Source organism: Pithys albifrons, chromosome 5 (assembly GCF_047495875.1).
Source record: "Pithys albifrons albifrons isolate INPA30051 chromosome 5, PitAlb_v1, whole genome shotgun sequence".
Lineage (NCBI taxonomy): Eukaryota > Metazoa > Chordata > Aves > Passeriformes > Thamnophilidae > Pithys > Pithys albifrons.
The window spans coordinates 67,303,771-67,325,044 of NC_092462.1; the positions used below are offsets into that span (position 1 = coordinate 67,303,771).

Here is a 21,274-nt window from a genome sequence, read left to right on the forward strand (position 1 = left end):
AGGTCTGGGCTAAAAGCTTGCTGGCCTCTTGACAGCAATTAAGTGACAAGTAATTTTGACAGTTCTGGTTTCATGCAGGGAAAAACACCTGCAGAATTACATTTAATTAACCAAAATCTATAAGCCTTCTGTCCACTACAGAAATTGTAACATTTTTGCTTTGTCCACTGCCAGCTTTGAATCAAAATCGAAAGCAGTTGTTAGCAGTTTGTTGATAAACAATATTCTCGGTGTGGGGGGTATTGATAGCAATCAGACACAATTTTTAGCTATTTCTTTTTCACTTGTACATTAAAATACTTGATTAATGAATTTTCTTCTCAGTTTCCTGTGATGTGCCCTTTCCCATGTCACACAAACCAAACTGCTTTGTTTTCTCTCCGACTTGCCATTCGTAATGTGTCCTCAGCTGAGATTCAGACTTGTTTCCCCCTGTAATTTTGACCAAAATCCTCTGGCAAATGAAACTGGATTCCTGTTTTGTGAAGAGGACAGGAGATTAGAGAAAGCCACAATATTATCTTTTGCGGGGAGGTAAACCTAGGTCACATCTTCCTGTTACAATAATACTTATCAGGTACTTGACTACAGTATAATAAATGTCTCCTCTTCACAGAGCAGTGGCTGTATGCAGTTCCTAAAGCAATGTGATGCAGTTTAATAATTCTTCTTATGGTGTAGTTTGAATTCAAAAAAGGCATAAAACGGCTGGATTTAGTGAGTAACAAATATTCAAAAGTCAGGCTTGCTGTTTGTTCCAAGGGGATGGATAGGTGACACGTGTGTGATGTGCCGGGGAGGAATGCGACACAAATCTGAAATTTGGTGACGTTTGCTCACAAGGCAAGGCACTGACAGAGAAACAGGCAAGCCTGCAGATAACTGGGCTTTCTTCTGCCCTGGCTGTGTAATGACATTCTCCAGGTGTGGGGAACCTTGAGCTGCATGTAGGTGTGAGGTGTGTGTGTGCCCAGACACGGGGGAGCTCAGGCAGCTGCTTTGCCACGAAAGGGGCAGAAATAAGGTAAAATGAAAACTAAAATCTTAGTGTTAGATGCCAGTCTACTGAGATCACGGTTAAATTTACTTGCAGAGAAAGGAATGGGATGTTGGTGGTGCAGTGTGTTTGGCCTGTTAATTTAGGAACTGGTTTATTGAAGGAAAGGGAGCAAAATAAATGCTGGTTTATAAATATATCTTCTGTATCAATTAATATTTTTGTTCATATGTTATATAAATAGACTTGTACTTTGTGTTGTGTTTTGGGGAAGATATGTAGAAAAAGATGAAAGCTGCATTCGGTGTTTCAAATAAAAACAGAGCTTAATGTCCGAATTCTCTGTTGATGTTGGCTCATGGTGAGGGTGAACCTGTGGCCTGCAGAACAAGCCCCTTGCTCTCTGCAGATGTTATTCTGTGCCCACACAGAGCAGCTTAGGGATTGCAGCCTCATTTTTGTTTTTTTCCCTTAATTTTTTTTTTTTTTTTAATTTTGTGGGAGGCCAAGAATAAAGCGCGGTAAAGCAGACCATGCAGGCACTGCTCCTCTGATTTTTTGCCTGGGTTTTTGAATGCGATAGATCCTTCTGGGTTTACTTTCTTAAAGCCAGCAGCACAGGGACAGCAACTGATGTCACTGCACTTGGTTTTAAAACTGAGGCATTTTACTCCCAGTATAATAGATCTCACCAACAGGCCTGTCACCCTTGAGGAACTGCGGTAGGTCTGCAATGCTTGGGAGCTGCACTGCTCCTGCAACTGAGGAAAACAAATCACCACTGTATTGGAAACACGTTCAGACCTGGCCACTGCAAACATGTGGCAGCACAAACTCGAATGCGATGCTGGAGCCAGAACCCTGCACCGGGGCTGTGCCTCGTTCCCATCTCCCAGCGGAATCTGCGGAACCGGTTAAAGTTTGCTGTGAGGAGAATGCAAAATTAATTTTTAGTGGATTAATTCTGTACAGACTCTTTGTTTGACAGGCTGTGAGCAATGTGTCCAGTTTGAAACAAATGGAAAAAAAACAACAACCAAGGAACAGTGAATATTAGGCAGGTCACATGCTCATGTTCAGGTTTATCTGGTGCTTTAGGTGGTGAGTTGTAATATTTTCAGGTGCATCCCATGGTAGGTTGTATATGTGGACAGGGAATTTCCTGAAAGCGAATCTGGATCCTTCCAACAAAAAGCTGTGTTGCAATTACATTCACACAGGACTGCAGGTGTAAGCCTCATGCTTTTACACACCTGCACTTTTGGGATTGGGAACTGGATGCAGACACTTAACATGTAGCACCTTGTAAAACTTTTTGCTGTGTTTGTTCTTTTTCTTTTGGGCTGGACCAAAGGTGAAGTGCAGGCAGTGTAGTTCACACATGGCTGCATCACCTTAGGTAGAGTTGTATCCTCTGCACACACCCGGGCAGCCTTGCCTGCACTAGAAAGCCCTGGCACAGGTAAGGTGCCTGCCACTGTTTTAAGCACTTCATTAACTAGCCTGCTTTGCTCCCTATAGTGCTTAAAAATGGTTTGGCAAGTGGTAGTGTATTGGTGACTCATGGTCTAGACCTTAACACTGAGCAATAACCTTCAGTTCACTGCTTTTGTCAGGAGCTGTGCCGGTTTCCCACTGACAAGATGCCCTGTCTGGTGGAGTAAATGGATGGAGGAGTAAGGAAGGTGTCTTAATACTGAATAGTTAACTGAACTTAATACTGAAGGTTGCACATCATGCATAGAGTGAAATCTCAACCTCTTAGGCATGTGAGCACCCATGACCTGGCAGAAGGTGGACTTGGAGGGGCCCTTGCCTTTTCTGTTTTAGTCTCACCATCTCAATTAGCACCTGTCTAAATTGCTTAAGTGTGCCTGCTGAATGTTGCATCAACCAAATGCTCAAATCCAATACCTTGAATTCTTTTTTTGGGGAAAGGATGGTGGAGGGGGATGGCTCTATGGATATGCTGTTGCAAGTGGCAAAGCATCTTGCAGACCAGCACCTGCATTTACTTGTCTCTTCTTTGTTCTTTCATATCATCTTTTGACAATTTTTTCACAAAGAAAATTTAGCTGCTTCTTCACAGCCAGTGAACTGCTCAGCATTTGCTAACGGGATATTAGGGCTATCTCACGTCAGTTGTCTAAGCAGCAGCATTCCTGATCGGTGATTTTACTGATGATTTTTTTTATTGGCTTTTTCCCTTTTTGTCTGAACCTTTTTATTGTCACCTTTTCATTACTTCTACACCCAACTCCCCCAGTTTCTGCATGGAGATACAAAACTTAATAGTGTGAACCGAAGCTAAACACCAGAAATCTTCCTTCTTTTGCAGCCATTTTTGAAGGGCTCTACAGACCATTTGTCTGAAAAACAGTCGTACATCTCTCTTTTATAAAAACAAACATACAGATATGTCTTTAGTCATGGCCTACATCTTATCTTTTACGGAAGTAATAAAAGACTCCATTTTGAAACAGGGTACTGTTTGGTACTGGGTTATGTGCAGACCAGTTCTGATGGGTTTTTTCCCTCTCTTCAGCTTGCACGAACAGCAGAAAGAAATGGATATTCTTGTAATATATGGTATTGTAGACTGGGAAGGAGATAAAACCCCCAATATTTAGAGAGAGATTCAGCTCTTCTGAAAACAAAGCCATCATGCTTGTAATAGGGTATTTAACTTGTGTAGATGGAGCAATTCTCAGGGAAATGTCAGGACTCTCAAGTTTTGGTTCCTGCATGGGGCCTGATGGTTGAGGTGCTAGTCAGCCCCCCTCCCCTCCTAAAATGTGTGGCTGGTGCCCAAATTTGCACACTGCAGGCATTGATCAGTATTTTTTGTCCCCAAGAGCTCTGCACAGAAGCACATGCCCCACTGCTCCATTTGGGCACTGGCACAACTACAGCCGTGCCCCTCCAAAGCTGGTCTGGCAGCACATACCCAGGGGAACATGGGGATCACCCTTCCCGGCCCAGAGATGCCCTGGGGGTGTGCTGCATGCAGAAGGGCTTCCAGCTGCTCACTGCATCCTCTCTTAACCCAGCAAAACACTCGGTTCAGGCTGCATTGCTTGGCCAGTGGTTCTCGTGCTGTGCCTGTACATGCTCACCAGAGCTGCCGTGCAGCAGAATGGGCAGTTATGGTGATTGTGCTCATCTTTGTATCTCATTGCCAGAAATTTCAAGGAGTTCGTGCTGTAGGAATGAATCCAGACCAGCCTGTATTTCCTCTCTCTTCAGAGTGCCCTGCAAACAGTGTCTTTGTGCCTTTGACAGGCTCATTGCGGGTGTTTGGGGACCATGGTTCCCTCCTGAACTTCTGGTTCCCATGTGTTTTCATAAACATGGGTGAATTTGGCATAGCGTTTTGTCAATTTTTGTAAACATTGGTGTAGAGAAAAAGTTTGATCTCTTTCTCTGTAGAGGTGTATTAGAAAATAAGAACAATATTCCCTTATTGTAGTCAAATGGCAAAGGCAGTAAAGCAGCACACCACGACCCCCTTCTATATTTATGTAGAACAGAATATGTGTAAAACACTTTCAGTGTTGCTGCATGGGTTAACAAGAGTTACATGGCACTGTAGGAATTACTTGATTGTGTCTCTCAAGATGCAACAAGTTAAAAAAAATTACATAGGGATTTCCTAGGCTTTTCAGAAAAAGATACCAGTAATGGCTGACATAATTGATATCTTGGTATCAACACTGAGGTGCTTTCTGGTGAGAGTTGATTAACATCAGTGCTGAGCCTTGTAAGCATTTCAGTTTTACCTGCAGAAGGGCAGTTCTCTGAGTTCCTTGCAGGATCAGGAGCTGTACTGGCCTGAGATAAATGGCTTGTGGGTTTGTTCAGTGGATGTTTCTTTTCCTGAGCTTTGCTTTCTCTTTCCCCCTCTGTGGCTGGAGTGATGCTTTGTCATCAGTGAACACCCAGGTAGAGCCGCAGCATCAGCTGCACATGTGTGTGCAGGGAGAGGCAGGACAGCTCTCCAGCAGGCAGCATTTCTGCAGGGAGAGTTTCTCCCTTTGGGATGTCTTTGCTTACTGGAGGGACTTACCCCTCCAAAAGCCAAGAGACTGTGCACTTGTCCCTCCTCAAAGCCCCCTTGGTCAGCTCATTGTGCCCAGCTGCAGGCTGGCGCTGCAGCAACTGTGGCAGGGCTGCTTTGGCATCATCTGCCTGCCCCAAAAGCTTCCACCGTCTCTGGATCTTTTGATCCTTACATGCTAGATGTGTATTTAGTGGGACAAAACTGAAAAATCTGGAAAATTGCTTGGTTTGAAGTGGCGAGGATAACTTAATTTTAGCAATGTTTTTAATCTGAGCTGTATAAATAAATAAAATGAGTATTTTCAGCTGAATCAGTGGGGGAAAAAATCCTCCCAAGGATTTAGGGCTGTCTTTAGGGCTGAGGCATCGCTTGGGGGAAAAAAATACTCCAGTCCTAGTAGATTGGAAGAGGAGAGTATACTGCTGTGGTCAGTACAGGGACCGTGATATTTTTGGTTTCTTTTTCTGTTTGTAGACTCAGAAGAATTAAGAGGATTCCTCTTTTTTTGCCATTTAAATGTCAACAACAACAACAGCAGTGATTAGCTGTTGACTTTTGTTTCTGCTCCTCCGTGGGTTTGAAAGCTGCTTTTTGGGTGCTTTTTGCTCTTACCTGCTAGCATTGAGATCTGCTAACTCCTTCTGCCCCCTCATAATTTTTCTTCACAGATAAAAATCTCGTGGGCTGTTTTTATTGCTAACTTGCTCATTTTTTTAATGTTCATTTCTGTCTCTGAATGTATTGAACACTAATAAATGCAAATTTATTGTAATTCCTCCCCAAACCCACGGTTTACTCATGGAAATTAAGCTGATACCTTCAAGTATCTAAGGGATGTAAAAGTGAACCAATTTAATAGCAAAGCTGTTTCATAATCCATATAAATGCATGTTTTAGAGAATTCTTGAAACTTATGCAGGTGTTGGCTTTTAAATATTCTAAATCTTAGTTTATTTATACTTTCTCTAATATTTCTCTTCTCTTTTTAATAGGTCATCACACAACGAACTAGAAAAACATAGGTAAGTCTTGAGAAAAAAAGCTAATTAAAAGATGTATGGCTGACATTACAGTTACCATGTTTATTGAAGAATTTTTTGCTGAAATTGGTTTGATTCTAGACTGAGTAGTTTATTAATTTTTTTTGGTTTTTTATGAATTAAAATCTAATAGGTATAGTATTATTTGGCTTTTTTCCTGTTGTTTGATATGCTCTTCTTGAAACACCCCTGATAATTAGCTTTGAACTGATTAATACTGTAACTGGATAATGGAATTGTTAGTAACAAAGAATCTGATTGCACCAACTGTTTGCTAGAGGTGTTAAATGCTATAAGTACAAAGTATTCTGTGACTAAGGTGAACGATTTTTGGGAACAGCGTGTCACAGAGGGTTATTCTATGTTTGTTTTTTTTTTTAAAGTATGCCTAAAGTGCAGTTAATTTTCATCTTGCATGTAAGTACCTACAGATATGTTTTTCCCCTCCGTCTGCTTCCTTGCTGGTGCGTGTCCTGTCCGGAGAGCTGTGTGTGATAGGAATGGGCACCTCCTGAGCTGCACCCTGGGCTGGTGTGGCCAGTGCTGGGAAAAGCTGGACTGACCCAGGAGAGGCATCAGACCCTGCAGACCTGAGGAGTACAGAACTCAGGTTTGCCCATTTTCCACAGCAGTGTTCACTGTCTGTTGTGTTTGCAGATGGGCCTCTGAGCTGTGTGGAGTCTCTGGGGTGCACACAGAGGGCTCTGAGAGCACACAGTGCCTGTCCTGGCTCTGCCTTTCAGTTTCCTCATGGCAGGATCGCTGCCTTTCACTTACCATGCAGGCAGCAGGATAAAATCTCCTTCGGGTAGTTTTCTGTTCATTTTGTGTAGCTTGTGGTCTTTCGGGTTTCGTGCATCCAGAGAAAGCAAGGGTGGTGTGTGTGAGTATGATTTAAACCTATTTGCATGTGTCTGAATACGTGAAACGTGGTTGATGGCACAACAAGATTGAACTCGTGGGGGTTTTTTTGTGTCTTGTTCTGTGGCTGCAGTTATGTAGCAGCTAGACCATCACTTCCCTTGCATGCTTACATGCTTTCCTGTAGTTTAATTGTAATATGAGTAAACTGTAGCTGTGCCTAATAGCCACGTGGTCATCCTAGAGATGAGAGGAACTGGAGGAGGCTCAAGCTCACAAACACAGGCCTCAGCTGCAGAATGCAGTGCATTGGCTAAGGGAGTGACATCAACTGGCAGAAGTTCTGCTGACAGTCTTCAGGAAAATAACTACATGTAAAATTCTGTCCTTTGGTCACACTTCTTTAAAATTAAAAAAAAAATCGTTGGCCCCAATTATAATTCTTTCGCACTCTCATTTTTTTCTATCCTCTTTCTACTCTATTCCATTTGTTCATTCTCCCCGACTCCATCATTACTGACTTGTTGTCATCTAAACTACACATTCTTTTTTTTTTCTTTCTTCAGTCATTTTTATAACCCAAGCATGGACTTGCCTCTTCTTTCCTCTGCTCTGCCATAACGTGTTTAAGCAGCACAGTAAATGAGGCACAGCAGCATTTGCAGCAGATGCAGGGCCAGAAGGAGAATCTATTAATTGTTCAATCTCTGTTCTCACTTTCAGTTTTGTGTTGTATCTCGGTAGTAGCTGGACCATATAGTATTTGCCTTGCTACCTTTTCTTTCTCTGCCATCTCAAGGTCAAAATAGGTAAACTACACAGTATGTCTTGTGATTATACAACTAATGTTTGTAACTGCTGCTGCTTGCTGTGCCTCCTGCAGCTAGACTGTACTCCAAGCCAGATTTTTATTATTCCTGGTGAGAACCTGCAAATTAGTGCGAGATCCTTGTATGTGCAAATGGATGTTCACAAAAGCAGATGAGGTGTGTACAGTTGTAGTTGCTTGATGTATTGGTGCTAAGGGCTCCTGCAATTTTTATTTCTTTTCTTTAACAGCCCCCTCCTCCAGCACTGTGGGTGTATGAGCAGATAATAATGATCAAAGTGTTTTTCACTGTGTTTTACTAAAATTACATTAAAATCTATCCAGTGTCTTGCAAAGTTTAATGGAAGATTCACAGCCATAGTGAGTCGCTGTGGGAGCTGGTCCTTTCAGTAGAGCCTGTCCTCTCCCCCAGCACAGCCCTGCCCTGTCAGCTGGGAAGCACTGGATGTTGATTTTGGAGGTGTATCCTTTCCAGGACCAGTGCCTTTGACTCACCACTGCCGTGATGCTTCTCTGGCAAGACACACTTGGTTATCTCCCAGGAGCCTGTCAAGGAGGAGTAGAGAAGATGGCTGCGTGCATCCTCCTCCTCAGCAGTCCCTGCCGTGGTGTCTGTGGAGGGCAGGGAAATGGCTTCCTCACTCCAGGGCCGTTGTGTCCTGCAGGAAGGTGGCCAGAGCTGCCACTGACTGGAAAGCCATGGTAGCCCTGTGCTGTTTGTGGTGCTGTTGCAGGTTCTGCACTGGCGTTGCACATCAGGGGTTTTACCTCTGGATTTGACGGGGTGGGAATGGCAGTGGTTGTTCTCTGTGTGTGCCCACTCAGCCATTTGGCACCACGACTTTAATTTGCATTTCCTACTGCTGGGTGTCTTTTCTTTGTGCTCTTGAAGGGATGCTCAGAAGAAGACAAATGCAAGCAGAGGCATAATTCCAGGCAAAAAAATCTCGTTAAATTCAGATGACAATTATGGTAAAGTGTTTGTGAACAATTTCTACAATTTTTTTTCTCTGCTTTAAGTCTCCCTACACTCTTTCTGCTCATAAAATTCAGTGCTCAGAGTGAGAATTCTGCTCAGAAATTTGGTGTGTGTTCATTATAGAGAAACTCTGTAAGGACTTGCCCTCTAATGGCAGTCTTGTTTTGGTCCTGTGTGATCAAAATTTGCATCTTGGAGCCATGAAACAGGAAACCCCCTAAACAAAAAGTAGGAAGGCAAGAAATCTTCTATCCTAGGGACAGATGAGGTCCTAGAAGATATTTTAATAATTACAGACAGGTTAGAGTGGCACTTAGATGTAACTAGTTCCTAATGACAAATGCATACATGTATATTCATGTATGTATTTTTCGTTATTTCCAGCCACACCATTATGTCTGTAGGCTTTCACAGAGCAATATAAATAGTAAATAAATTAGTAGTCATGACTTTTTGCAAGGATATTTTTAAATTGACCTGACAGGTGTATAAAGGAATTCAACTTTCGTAGTATAAAAAAGCCCCAAGAATTCATGAGAGACATAAGCTTCTTAAAAAGGCACAGTATAATCTTACTTATTTGCATCAATATATACTAAGTCTATATCAGAAGGTAAAAGCCAAGGTGTATCCCCCTGAAGACTGAGCTCTCCACACTGCTCTGTGAAGGCAGGGAGTCCCCTGCCCTCAACTGTTCACATGTGGATTTGTCCCCTCAGCTCATGCCACGGTCCATCCTTTCTTGTTGGGAAAGATGCTGGGATCAACTGTCAGGGCTCCGTTGGTGACAAAATCATTCACTCCTGCCTGAGCACGAGGAGCTCTGGTGCAGGAGGAATTCAAGATCCTGCCCTTTCCCTGGCAAAGTCTTTGAAAACTGCTTGCAAAACTTGATTTTAAAGAGCAGCTTTTTAGAATTAGTGAGGAAGTGTGCCTTGAAATTGGCAAGTCGCTTGCTGCTGTCCCCAGACTGGCACCAGGTGAGCTGAACAGGTGCTGTGCGACCCTGGGATGTCTTGATCTAGGGCCCAGGTCCCCGGGCTCAGGTTTGATGAGAGCTGTCGAGCTGAGGTGGATGGAGGGACAAACCAGGCATAGCTGTTGGCAGAGGTGTGTTCTAGAGGTGTTTCCTAGATTTCCTATGGAAGTTGCTCCAAGAAGTGAAAGTGTACAAGTGTTCAGCTCCATCACTGGTATCAGGTGGGACAGAGAGCAGTTCCCTCTGGTTCAGGGCTCACTAATTTGTAATGTGGGAAGCTGAGATTGCTGTGGAAGTGGCCTGGATCACTTGAGTGAGACTGCCCTGAATTTTTAGAAGTGCAAGGCCAGGAATAGGGAATACATGAGACATTGTGATTTGCAAAACCTTACAGAAGGCAAGAAAAATCCTTTCTGTTTTTCTGAAGAAGCCTAATGCTGCATGCATTGCTTAGAGAGCTGATTGGGGGAGACCAAAAGTGTTCCCATGTGCAGAGAAGGTAATGGTGCCCTGAGGTTTGGGTAGTGCTGTGTGTAGTGCTTAAATGTAGCATCTTGCCAGAAAAAGGTTTTTTATATTACATTATCACATGTATGAAGTGGATATCTGTACATAAATATATAGGTTTTGATAAGCAGTGTATACTTTGATGAGAGCATTGCGATGGACAGCATTGGCTGATACAGTAAGTAGAGCAGGTGCCTCTGAAATTAAGTTCTAATAGGTAATTTTCTCATGAAGGAGGTCCAGATACAGGAGCACAGCTACACTGAATTTCACTCACCAGAGTTACTTCCAAGTTTAAAGTTTATATAAGCTGAGAGAATACACAGATGATTGTCTTTAAATTCTCTCTGTGGTTCTTCATGTTAGTAAACTGCAGGGTTAATGAAAAGCATGTAATTGCCAGTTGCTGATAAACCTGGAAGTTTTGAAACAGAAAGGAAAGGTCATTGAAATAATAGCATACCAAAACAATGCTTAATGTTTATTTTTATTATGGGCTGCCTTTGCAAAATCACAAATTACCATTGTGGCTAGTACTGTTATGCAGCATAAAGAGATAACTGCATTGATCCATCACGTTGAATGGCTGTGGTGCCACCACTAACTGAGGAAACCCCGAAACTGGTGCTGGAGGCAAAGTCCTCCCAGGGAAGGGTCACACAGTACGTGCCTCACTGCTGTGCTTCCATCGGGAGTTTAACCCAGCCTGGTCACACGCAGGTCCTGCTGGGTCCTGCTTCCTGCCAGCACAGCAGGAGGGGAGCAGCTTCTTTGGCCAGGTCACCTTCCTGAGCCAGCTCACTGTCACAGGCACACCCTGATGCCAGCACAGGGAGAGGGTGGGATGGCTTCTTTCAGTGACAGTGTTATTTTACAGTACAGAGCAGTTACAGTTCACTTCTTTGTCAGCTTAGTGTTTCTCCTAAGCATCCAGTTCTGGCTGCTGTTGCCTGGGGAGTGCTGTGCTTGATGGGTCTTACTGACCTGGGGCAGATCTCATTATTATAATGGGCCTATAGAAACTGCTGCCATTTCTAGGATGTGTACAGATTACACATAAACATCCACATAATGTGGCTGCTGCATTGCTGGTGGGAACCACATCATCTTACTAACTGAACTTAACTCCCTGCTAGATCTGTTTCTTCTGGTTTCCTCATCAAGTAAAGAAATTTTTTTATACCATCTGGTTAGTGTGAAGTGGTTTATTACAATTCCAGTGAATTGCAGTAAACATGCCTTTGCACTACTTAAGCAAGGTAATGTCTTAGGAGTGTGACTTGCCTTTTGTGAGCTCACGCTCACTGTGGTTTGGGCATCTGCTCCTCCTGCTGAGCTATGGCTGCTTCTCTGAGGGTGCCAGCTGTAGTGGGCAGGAGAATGGTGTTGCCTCAGCCAGTACAAGCCCAAATCTCACTTTAACCCCTTTTTACCTGTAATTTAATCTCAGGCATTTGTGTCTTTAGTTTCTGTATTTTTTTTTTTTTGTGGAGGTTGTTTAGCAAAGTCCATAAAGATCTGGACCCACTGAACTTAAGATTAAATTCTGTGCTTTTACTGAAATGTCCCATGTTTCTGAGTCTGACAGATCTATGAAATTAAAGAAATGGAAAGGTTTAAAAGGATGCATTTCCTCCCCATTTCCCTGCTTCTAAAGAGTCAGCAGCGTCTGGACCTGTGGCTTGCCTGTAAATTGCACTGCAACAGCTACTATAAATACTCATGCACTGAACTGCTGTCTTTGCAGTGCACATAGCAGCTCACCTGATTATGCACTCCCAACAACAGTATCTTCCCACCTAGGCTGCTGGTTTGGAAAGGAGGGGTATATTAAGCAGGTGAAACTTGGAAGTTAATCTGCTCAGGAAGTTATATTCCAGGTGTCAGAGATGTGCACATCCTCATGCTTTGGACAAAGCTTCTATTTGGCAATGAAAGATGGGACTAAAATACATCCTTGACTCAACTGTAACGTCCTTTTTCCTGATGAAGTCGACTTTGAACTGTGGAGCCGGAGAGCAGCCCTGGGTCTGGGCTCCAGAAAGCCGTGTGTGCTTCCTGGCCAGCCGAGCTGCCAGCAGAGAGCAGATGGGCGAGAAACCAAGTGCCTGCGTTTTTTTCCACTTGAATTTGTTCATTGCTCTCTCCAAACATAAGTCCATTGTGTGTCAGCCTCTAATGGATTATGTGAAAGGTAGTTTATGTTTTCAGCATCTGCTAATTGACCTGGCCTGTTCTTATCCACCATGGTAGAGAGAGTGGGCTGGTCTTGTACAAAGGGGAGGTAGGTGGGCCAGAATTCCAGCTGCTTTCAGGACTGTACAGACAACAGTTAGGTGCTGATTCCTTTCAAGTAAGGGAAGAAAGGTCTCGTGGTGACTGCTCTCTTGATTGGAGAAGAAAAAAATTTGTTGAATTAGATATTTTCTTCTAAGCTTGCTTAGCTACATTTGGGCAAGTGAGCTGGAACTCGATTTTTTTGTAAAGGTTTTTAGGCAGCTAATGGGCTTTAAGAAGTTGGCCTCTGAAACAGGTTTTACGTAATCTGATGGGAATCCTTGGCTGAATCCCAACCAGTCAAGTGTGGAAGCCCATGGACCAAAACTGGGTATATGGAAGTAGTACCTGCTGTAGTTTGAAGAAGTGGCAAATGCACCTGCAAGCCAGCAGTGCAGCTTTGGCTCTTTCAGCAGAGCTTGGCTCTTCACTCAGGATTCACACCAAATCTGCAGGAGGCTGGATTACTTTCTTCCAAGTTTGCCATGAGCACTGATGTCCCAGTGTCCCTGGTTGGAGTATGCAAAAAGGGATCGACCTGAGCTGGAGGAGGTGGCTCTATTCAGTGGGTTGCTTGTCCTGTCTCTTCCTTTCCCTGCCTCCATGCTGTATTGGCATCTCTAGCTCTATTTTTAGAAGTCCTTTCCTGGGAGTGCCTACACTGTTTGAGTATTGGATATGCCATGGCCTGGTCCCAAATTCAAAATGTCTCTTTCTGGAGGGAACGATGTGTACTTCCCTGTTGCAGTTCATGCCCCTTTCCTCTCGTGGTCTCTGTCAGCAGACACTTCTGCTTGGATTTACTGCACAGAATTCCTTTGCAGGTCAAGTAGGTTTTAATCTGTGTTTTTCCCCTTGGTACACACAGTGGTTTAACATGTGGCAGGCTGTGGACCTGACTCTGCCTCACACCCAGGGGATTTCAGGAGGAGCTGTGCCTGCAGCCTGAACCCTGCATCACATCCGGGCAGCTGCAGAGGATGCAGTCAAGGTTCCAGAAGCTGCACTGAGCATGAACATTTAGCCAGGAGGTTATAAATGTGAAAAAGCATAATGCTGTTCCTTCACAGAAGCTTAATGTGGGTCTTTCTTTGAAAAACAAACCAAAGCCAACTGCCCCCCACACACACACACACACACACACACTTCCATGCGTGGTATCCAGTTAAAATTGACTCCTTGTGTCCTAAAGAACTGTGCAATCTGCAAGAATGGATGACACTCTTTCTATCCACCTCTCCCTATTTTTGGAAGGAGAGAGTTGTTTTGGGACTTCATAGAGTACTGTGTTTTGAGATGGAAATACATATGCTGATCTGTGTACACACCCTGCTAGACTAGAGCAGGGTGGCAGGACTTGTCACAGTGGCTAATATTGTTTAATTCTGGTTTATGTTAGGCATGTTTTTTCTATATAAATCAGTGTAACTAATTGTATAGTGTGTGGAGATTGGCACAGCTGACACAGAAGAGGTGTGGGCTTGGATATATGTACATGAGGTTGTGTTGCAGTGCTTGTAACTTGAAAAACTAATAACTCTAGTTACAGGCTACATGCCTGCTTTAAGAAAGGCTATGTTAGATTCTACCTTATAGCAAGAAAGCAGAAGATTTGGGTGACAAAGACTACTTCTGACCATGGTAAAACATCTCTAAAAGGCTGGAGAACTAGTGGTGAGTCCTCTTCTCCCAGATGCCACCTTGGGATTAATGCCTGACAAATTTATCTGCTTTTCTTTCCTTGATGGTTCAATTTAGGTCACTAAGTGAAGATACAAGGTGCTAAACAAGGGGACTGCCTGGCATGTAATTGCTGCCAGCACTCTGCAGCTCCTATTGAAGTTAGGAATACCATCAGTGTTTGCAAATATTGGCTGCACAGACACTCTTGTGTCTTACATAGCACATTAGCTGGTATTTACAAAACATAAAGGTTGCAAACCCTGTAATTCCCCCAAGAAAGCTGACTTAATCCCGATTGGTAGGAGCTGTTGTGTTGACTGCTGCAATGAATAGCATGGGTGGAGCAAGTAATTTCTGCTAGGGAAATTTGGGAGCTTGTTGTGTGTGTTTGGCTAGAAGCAGTTATTGGGTATAGGTGCTAAGAGGTGTTTGAAAATAGACTGTTGGGTGTCTTGGTTCCCACTGCCTGACTTTACATACTCATATGGCAAGTGGGTCCAAACTTCCGGCTCTTCCTTCCATTGCTACATAATTTCAGGACACTGCATTGAATAAATCTGTGACGAGTTTTGTGAGAAAGAAGATGAAGGAGGAAAGGGAGAAGAGTTTTGAAAAGCTATTCCATACTTTATCACCCCCAAATGCATTATTTTCAGATTCTGCTTGACTCAACCCTGTCTGGCTCAGAGACAACCAGCTTTGTACTGTTCAATGGAAAGGGAAATAGAATGGAAATTAAATTATAAACAAGGCAGTATGTGTTGTGGCAAGCTGTATCTAAACATTAGGGCACAACTGTCAGATACCTGCAAGTGACCACTGTCCTGTGATGCCATATTTTGTCCCTGTTTGTCGGGGGAAATAAGTGCTGCTCAGCTTTTAATTCATTTGAAAGTAAGAATACCCATTGCAGCGTTGGAGGAGACCATCTTTAATACAGTCAGGTCATTTAATCCTTCCCCTAAATTTGTTTATATATACACCTCACTGTCTTCTATTCACCTCTAATTACATGGTTTCAATAAGGGAGTTGGAGACATACAGCAAGACATTTGGGGACATGTATTATTAATTACTTCAGAGTAATTTCTTTTCTTCTCTTCCTTTGGTGTTCTCACTTGGGGTCTGAACCAGCCTTCAGTTGGCTGGAACAGGCACCCTGCTGTAGTCCTAGGGCATGTCAGCTGTCTTGTAGCACACTCAAGTACCTACATCTGTAAAAGAGAGCAGCACCCACCACCTGCTTCCCCCCAAAAGCCAATAAACTTCATTTGTGCCTGCTCGAGCTGCATCATTGGCTGCTCCCTCTAAGATGGCCATGAAGCTTTGGTGGGTGCATGTGCTGAGGAAGTAATAGCAAAAACAAAAATGGAAGTAACACATAGCACTGACTATCTCTTTCTGATAGTTTCCTGCTTAGAGCTTAAAACTTCCTACCTCTGAGAATGAGAAAGTGATTGTTTAGGTGCTGAACCAGAGACAGAGTTGTCTTAACTTCGATCAGGTTTTCAAACTGGTGTTAATAGCAGTTGTTTCTTTGGTGCCTCGTGCATGTGGGAACATGGAGTCCCTACAGCATTTGTCAGGCTAGTTAAATTGAATGCTGGGTATTGACTTGGAATTTGGATATGGAGGTACAATAGACAGTAAAACCACAGTCACAGCTATCCAGTATTGCAGATGTTAATGCTCCATACTCATTTAACCTGATGCAGGAAAAGGTTGCTGAATTCTGGCTGTTTGCAATCCCAAGTCCTTGTGGTGCTCCATGTGTGTCAGCAGTGCATGTTTCTAATTTAGCTAAAATAATTCAACTTGACTTGCCTCTCCTTTAATTTGGCATCATACAGTGGTGTAAAAAAAAAATCTTGAACACATTTCCCTCCTCATTTGACATACGTATAAAATAACTAGGTCTATAGGGAGGTTTAAAATTAGGCAGAAAAGCTCACTAGGCCCAGCACTGTGCTCTCTTGGCTTAGTGCTGTGCTGCAGCCCAACTTCTTTAGGCTTGTTTAAGCATTGTAGTCTCCCCTCCCTCCTTTTTTTTTTAAGATCCTTCCTGTTGGCAGCTGTCCTGAGACACGATGTTCTTGCTTAGCATTTTGATGTGGGGAAACAGTTCTGATAATTAAAGCCGGTTTCAAACCATGAGCTGATTTGTAAGCAGTGACTTGCTCTGGGGTGTTGTCAGTCGCTGAAACATGTAGCTCGTGTGCACAGAGCCACTCTGCACCTTGTGCCTTAAGCTCAAGACGTGAGAGGGACATATGCACTCCCAGGAGCCACTTCTGGGTGAGACAGACTGCATCCTCTTCAACCACCTGTTGGTGAATGGCAAAATTATCATTATCATCCTGTTCTCCCCTGTGTGTAAACCCAGTGCAAAGTTGTTGTTGCTATGCAGCTTTTCCTTGTTTAAATAAATGCAGTTCTCTTTGGCCCACACTCTGCAGTCCTCCACAAATTCCTTACAAGAGTACTGTGAAAGGTGGCAAACACAAACACACCTGTTGCAGAGCTGCAGACCCACAGCATGGGTTTGGTGTGCTGTGGGAAATTGCTTTGTGGTGTTCACTGCCAGCGAGGGCCAGAGCGTTGCTGCTGTCACGTAAGTGGTCACAATCCTAATCCACTCTTGGGGTTTCTGTGGGCAGCATGTGTAAGTACGTGTGTGCTTCCATGTAACTTCAAGTGGGAATTAAAACTGCTTGATCCTGTAGTGGCATGATCTTGTGATGGCACTTTCCTTATCTAATTGGGTCTGACACTATTCTGAGGTAGCAGACAACTTGAGTCTCCCTGCAGTGTAATCTAAGAAACTTGAGTGCCAGTAAGACAGATGGGTTTGAGAGGTCTAATTTAGGAGGACTACTGAATTGCAGTGTGTGCTTTTTAATGTGCAAAACAAATGGGTGGAAGGCTGGCTGAATGAAGTATTAAATTAGTTTATTAAAAGCCTGGCTGATGAGTTTTTTGTGGATTCTGTTTTCAGTGTGTACAAAGGTATTTCCATCACCCCTGTATTTCCCCACAAGGCACTGTTGTTCATTTGCTTGGATTAGGCAGGTACTGTGTGACTCTGAGCTCATGGTACTGGGTGACACCTACCTCACTGTTGCTTAAAAGCACTGGAGAGGTAAATGTTAAAGACAATCATTAGATAACAGAGCCAAAAATAGAAGACACCTGAAAAAGAAATTCCTCTTCTGTAGCTCTAAGTATTGTTCATATTTGCCTGACATTGACTTTGAAGGTTTTAAAATACAGAAAAGTGTTCTCTGTAGATGAGCACAACCTAAAAGTTGAAATGCTAAAATATAGGCTGGATGTCCTTTTTTTATTTTGCAGAAGAAGAGAAATCCATACAAGGGAGAAACATACTGCAGTGGCTTTCAACTGTTTCCATAATGTTTGATTTCTGTTGCCTCAGAGTCTTGCAAGGTCAGAGATTTTGTTGAAGGATGTAGAATCTCATACATGTAAATTTGTGATGGTCGCCATCCAGGAAAGACAAACGATGTCCAGCTGCCATTACTTTTGCTTGCGATGCTTTTGGGAGTCCCTGTATAGCTTTTAAATGCCTGTTGACATTTCCCGTGAAACACATCTCAAATTTCTGTGTGTTGCTGTTAGTTATCACCAAGACCCAAGACAATGAAGGGCTGTTAAACCCTTCATGACTGCTCTTCAAATAAGAGCAGCAGAAGGCAGTGGGACAGCTGGAGCCTGGGGAAAGCTATGAGGACAAGCCTGGCTGCAGGGAGGAGTCTGGAAAAAAACCGAGGAGATGAGTGGTCAGATGTCAGTCCTGCAGCTCTTTCTACTGCAGAGCCTGAGGCTGTGGTTCCCCAGCAGGTAAAACAGATACCAGTCAGAGCTTCTGGTGTTCCACCTGCCCCGGGGTCCTTGTTGACATGGTCCTGCCTGTGTCCTGCCTTGCCCAAGTCCTCCTCTGAGTGCCTCCTGTGTTGCTGGGTTGGTCTGGGGCAGTTCAGGTCTGTGGGTGAGTGTGCACCTCTCTGTCACACCTCACCTGTCTGTGACAGCTCGTGCTCGCTCTGCAGCAGCAGGAGACCTCAAGTGCGAGAAGGCTGAGGAGCAATACAGCAAGAGGCACTAACAGGGCTTTTATTTCTTCTGGCCGGAGTCAGATGTGGCTCTGGGACCCTCATCAGTCTGTCTACTTCTGCTGTCAGTACACTCCTGAAGGGACAGCACTGGGCAGTCTGGCCCAGCACCAGCTGCTGAGGCTCTGGTCAGGTCTGTCACGCTGGTGTTGTCCACATTGCTTTACAGGGTTATTCCAGCCCAAAGCAAACCTCAGGAGTTGCTGTCATTTCCCCACCTTTGCTGCTGTCCCTGCCTTATGGCAGGACACAGGCCACCCCAGCTCACCTTCCAGTGGGGACCAGAGCATAAAGTGCATCAAAGGCTGAGAGGGGAAGAAAATGTTGATGTAGCCCAGTACTTGTAATTTAGAACAGGCAATTGTCACTGCATTCAGCAAGCAGCTACTGAGAGATGGGGAAAAGAGGGAGAAACGAAGAGTGCAACATGGGCAGCAAGGTCTGTGAGACATTCCCTCTCTTGGGAATCAGCAGCTTCCCTCTCGCAGACCAGCCACTCTTTCCCTGTCCCCAGCTTGCATTCCAGGTAGCGTTCTGTGCACTGTTGCTAAGAGGCTGTGCTGGCCCAAAATGCACACATTTGTGGCACTGCAGATCCTTCCCTTCACTTATATTTACTGAAATTACTGAAAGATGTAGGAATAAATTCTGGCTCCATGCATATGTTCTAGAATAAGTGGCATCTTTTGGAAGGTGAAAAGGCAAAAGTCAAGTGTGGAGTCTGGGCTCAGCAAGTGGGCTGAAGTGGCACTAAGTGAAAGTAAATAAAATGCACTGTGAGTGCTGTACTGTGCATTTATATATAGTGTAAAAGAGAACTGAAATATTTCTCAGAGCAATAAAATGCACAAAATGTGGAAATCATAAGCTGTGTAACAGGCAGCAGAGTGGGTTTTTTCTGTCTTCCTTAGCTTTAGGAACAGCACCAGACGTTTCTAAGCAGTATTCCCATGAAAACTTGCAGATAAGTCCATAGCAGCACTGACTCTGAAAGCCTGTGATGGTGGGAGACACTTGCAGCCATTGCCATCATAGGCAGTTGTTGTCCTGAGTTTGGATACTCCCGAGGTACCCAAGACCACCTGGCTGCTAAACTGATCTGGCTGGTTTCAATTTAGCAAAACAAATGCACACCAGTATTCATTGCACTGAAAATGCATATGGAGGAGGAAGCTCCTGGTTAATGCCACAGTAAATAAAGCAGGCGGTTGCACTGATTGTAGGACTGTTGCATTTAATTCACTGACAATCACTGCAATTAGGCACTTGCAGCTCTTTCTGCTTGTTAGTTTCCACGGTGCCCTCTCGGGCTTTGCTGCTGAATTTAGTTGCAAAGGCCTCTGTGAAGTGTTAGATACAGGCAAAAAATGCCATGTGGAACAAACCTTTGATGAATCTTCAACAGCAGCATAAACTTCAGGGTTTTGTTCTTAATATGAAAAATAAAAAAGACATCTATTGCAGAACACTGGTGTTTGGATTATCTTTCCTGGGATAATAAAAAGCCAAGAGGTTTGCTGTTAAGACTGCAACTGAATTTTCTGGGTTTGACTCTTAAGGCACTCAGCTGTGAGCAAGCTTTTCACACATCTCATAGCAATTGGCACACTCGGTGCCTTGCTATGGTACAGTGCTTTAATACTAAGAGGGTTTCTTTCCTTTTCACTGAAGCAAATTTGTTGTGCAGTTGAAATACATTGTGCAGCTCAAGTGTAAGCTGGAGCATCCTTTGGAAAAAAAAGACGTATTTGAGGTACCCTTTGTAGAGGAGAAAGCATTGAGAGTGTTTCTGACTGAAATAAATCTGGAAGAGACAGGATTTTATATTGCAATGGAGGGTTGTTATCTTCAACTCTATTTAATATTTTTCTGAAATATGCTAAGTGCTGTCTGGACCATTAATAAATAGGTTTCTTTAGAACCATTTTTATCTGATTGAATGTCTGTGATTTCTTAAGATGGAAGTTTATATATAATCTCTTTAAATGACTGTGTATACAAATGTGTTTTAATTAGTACAGAATTGTCTTTGGTGGCTTATAAAAAGTCTTGTAGAGCTGTAAATATGTAATTCCTGACACTTTATTGAAGTGTTACCTTAAAGAGGAGCAAGGCAAGTATATTTGAGTACCAGCTTCTACTAAGCAGAGTTGGGTATATAATTACATGATTGTGTACATTATATGTGTGGCCACGATATCCAGGACTATACAAAATAATACAAACACATTTAATTTTCAGTATCATTATAGGTTTGCAGGAAAATTCCATCATCACTATAGAGTGTGACTGTGCACAGAATAAAAAGAGCTGCAGCCCTTCAGAGATGTTGCTTTATTGTGTCAAGCTCCAGTTAGAAAGGGTTGAAGCTGGAGTCAGAAAACAGGTGGGGTTCCTCGCCCTCATTTTACCCTGGTGGCAGGTGAACCTGAAGTCACAATGGGGAAATTTTTACTTTGCAGTAATGATGAATTTATGAGTGATGATTCTGTCTGTGTTCATCCTGACCAGTGCATGTCACAAAGGATCCTGAGCTGTTTGCTGATTCTGTCTAAAACTTGAGTGCTCCCTGTACGCAGGTATTTGCATTTCATAAATAAATCTGTGAAGAGTCTTCCTGTAAAAACAGGAGCATCTTACAATTAGTTCACTTCTTTATTTCATGTTGAATTTCATGTCTGGTAGGGAGACATGATCCCTTTCTTTAAGGAGAAAACAAAACCATTAGTTCACCACCACCACCCAGAGTTGTGGGCTCAGGCCAGGCCATTTCGTTTCACAATGTGCCTGGAGAACATTTGAATCCAGAAGTGAATTTTTGGTGCAGAGACTCTTCTCTGGCTTTATCGTATGTACGCCATTAAGCCAGATTACATAGTCATTATGCAACAATGAAAAATTTAGTAACTGCTCTATATTTAAACCTTTGTGT

The 21,274-nt window shown here is 43.4% G+C and overlaps 1 protein-coding gene across 3 annotated transcripts in view; it reads left to right on the forward strand.

The window, feature by feature from the left end:
• Nucleotides 1-21,274, forward strand: part of MXD4 (MAX dimerization protein 4) — a 38,283-nt gene that overhangs the window by 4,048 nt on the left and 12,961 nt on the right. For all 3 annotated transcript variants that reach the window (XM_071556949.1, XM_071556950.1, XM_071556952.1), the window contains exon 3: nucleotides 6,050-6,079. In XM_071556949.1, the coding sequence (XP_071413050.1) occupies nucleotides 6,050-6,079 (30 nt within the window). The remainder of the gene's footprint in view (nucleotides 1-6,049; nucleotides 6,080-21,274) is intronic.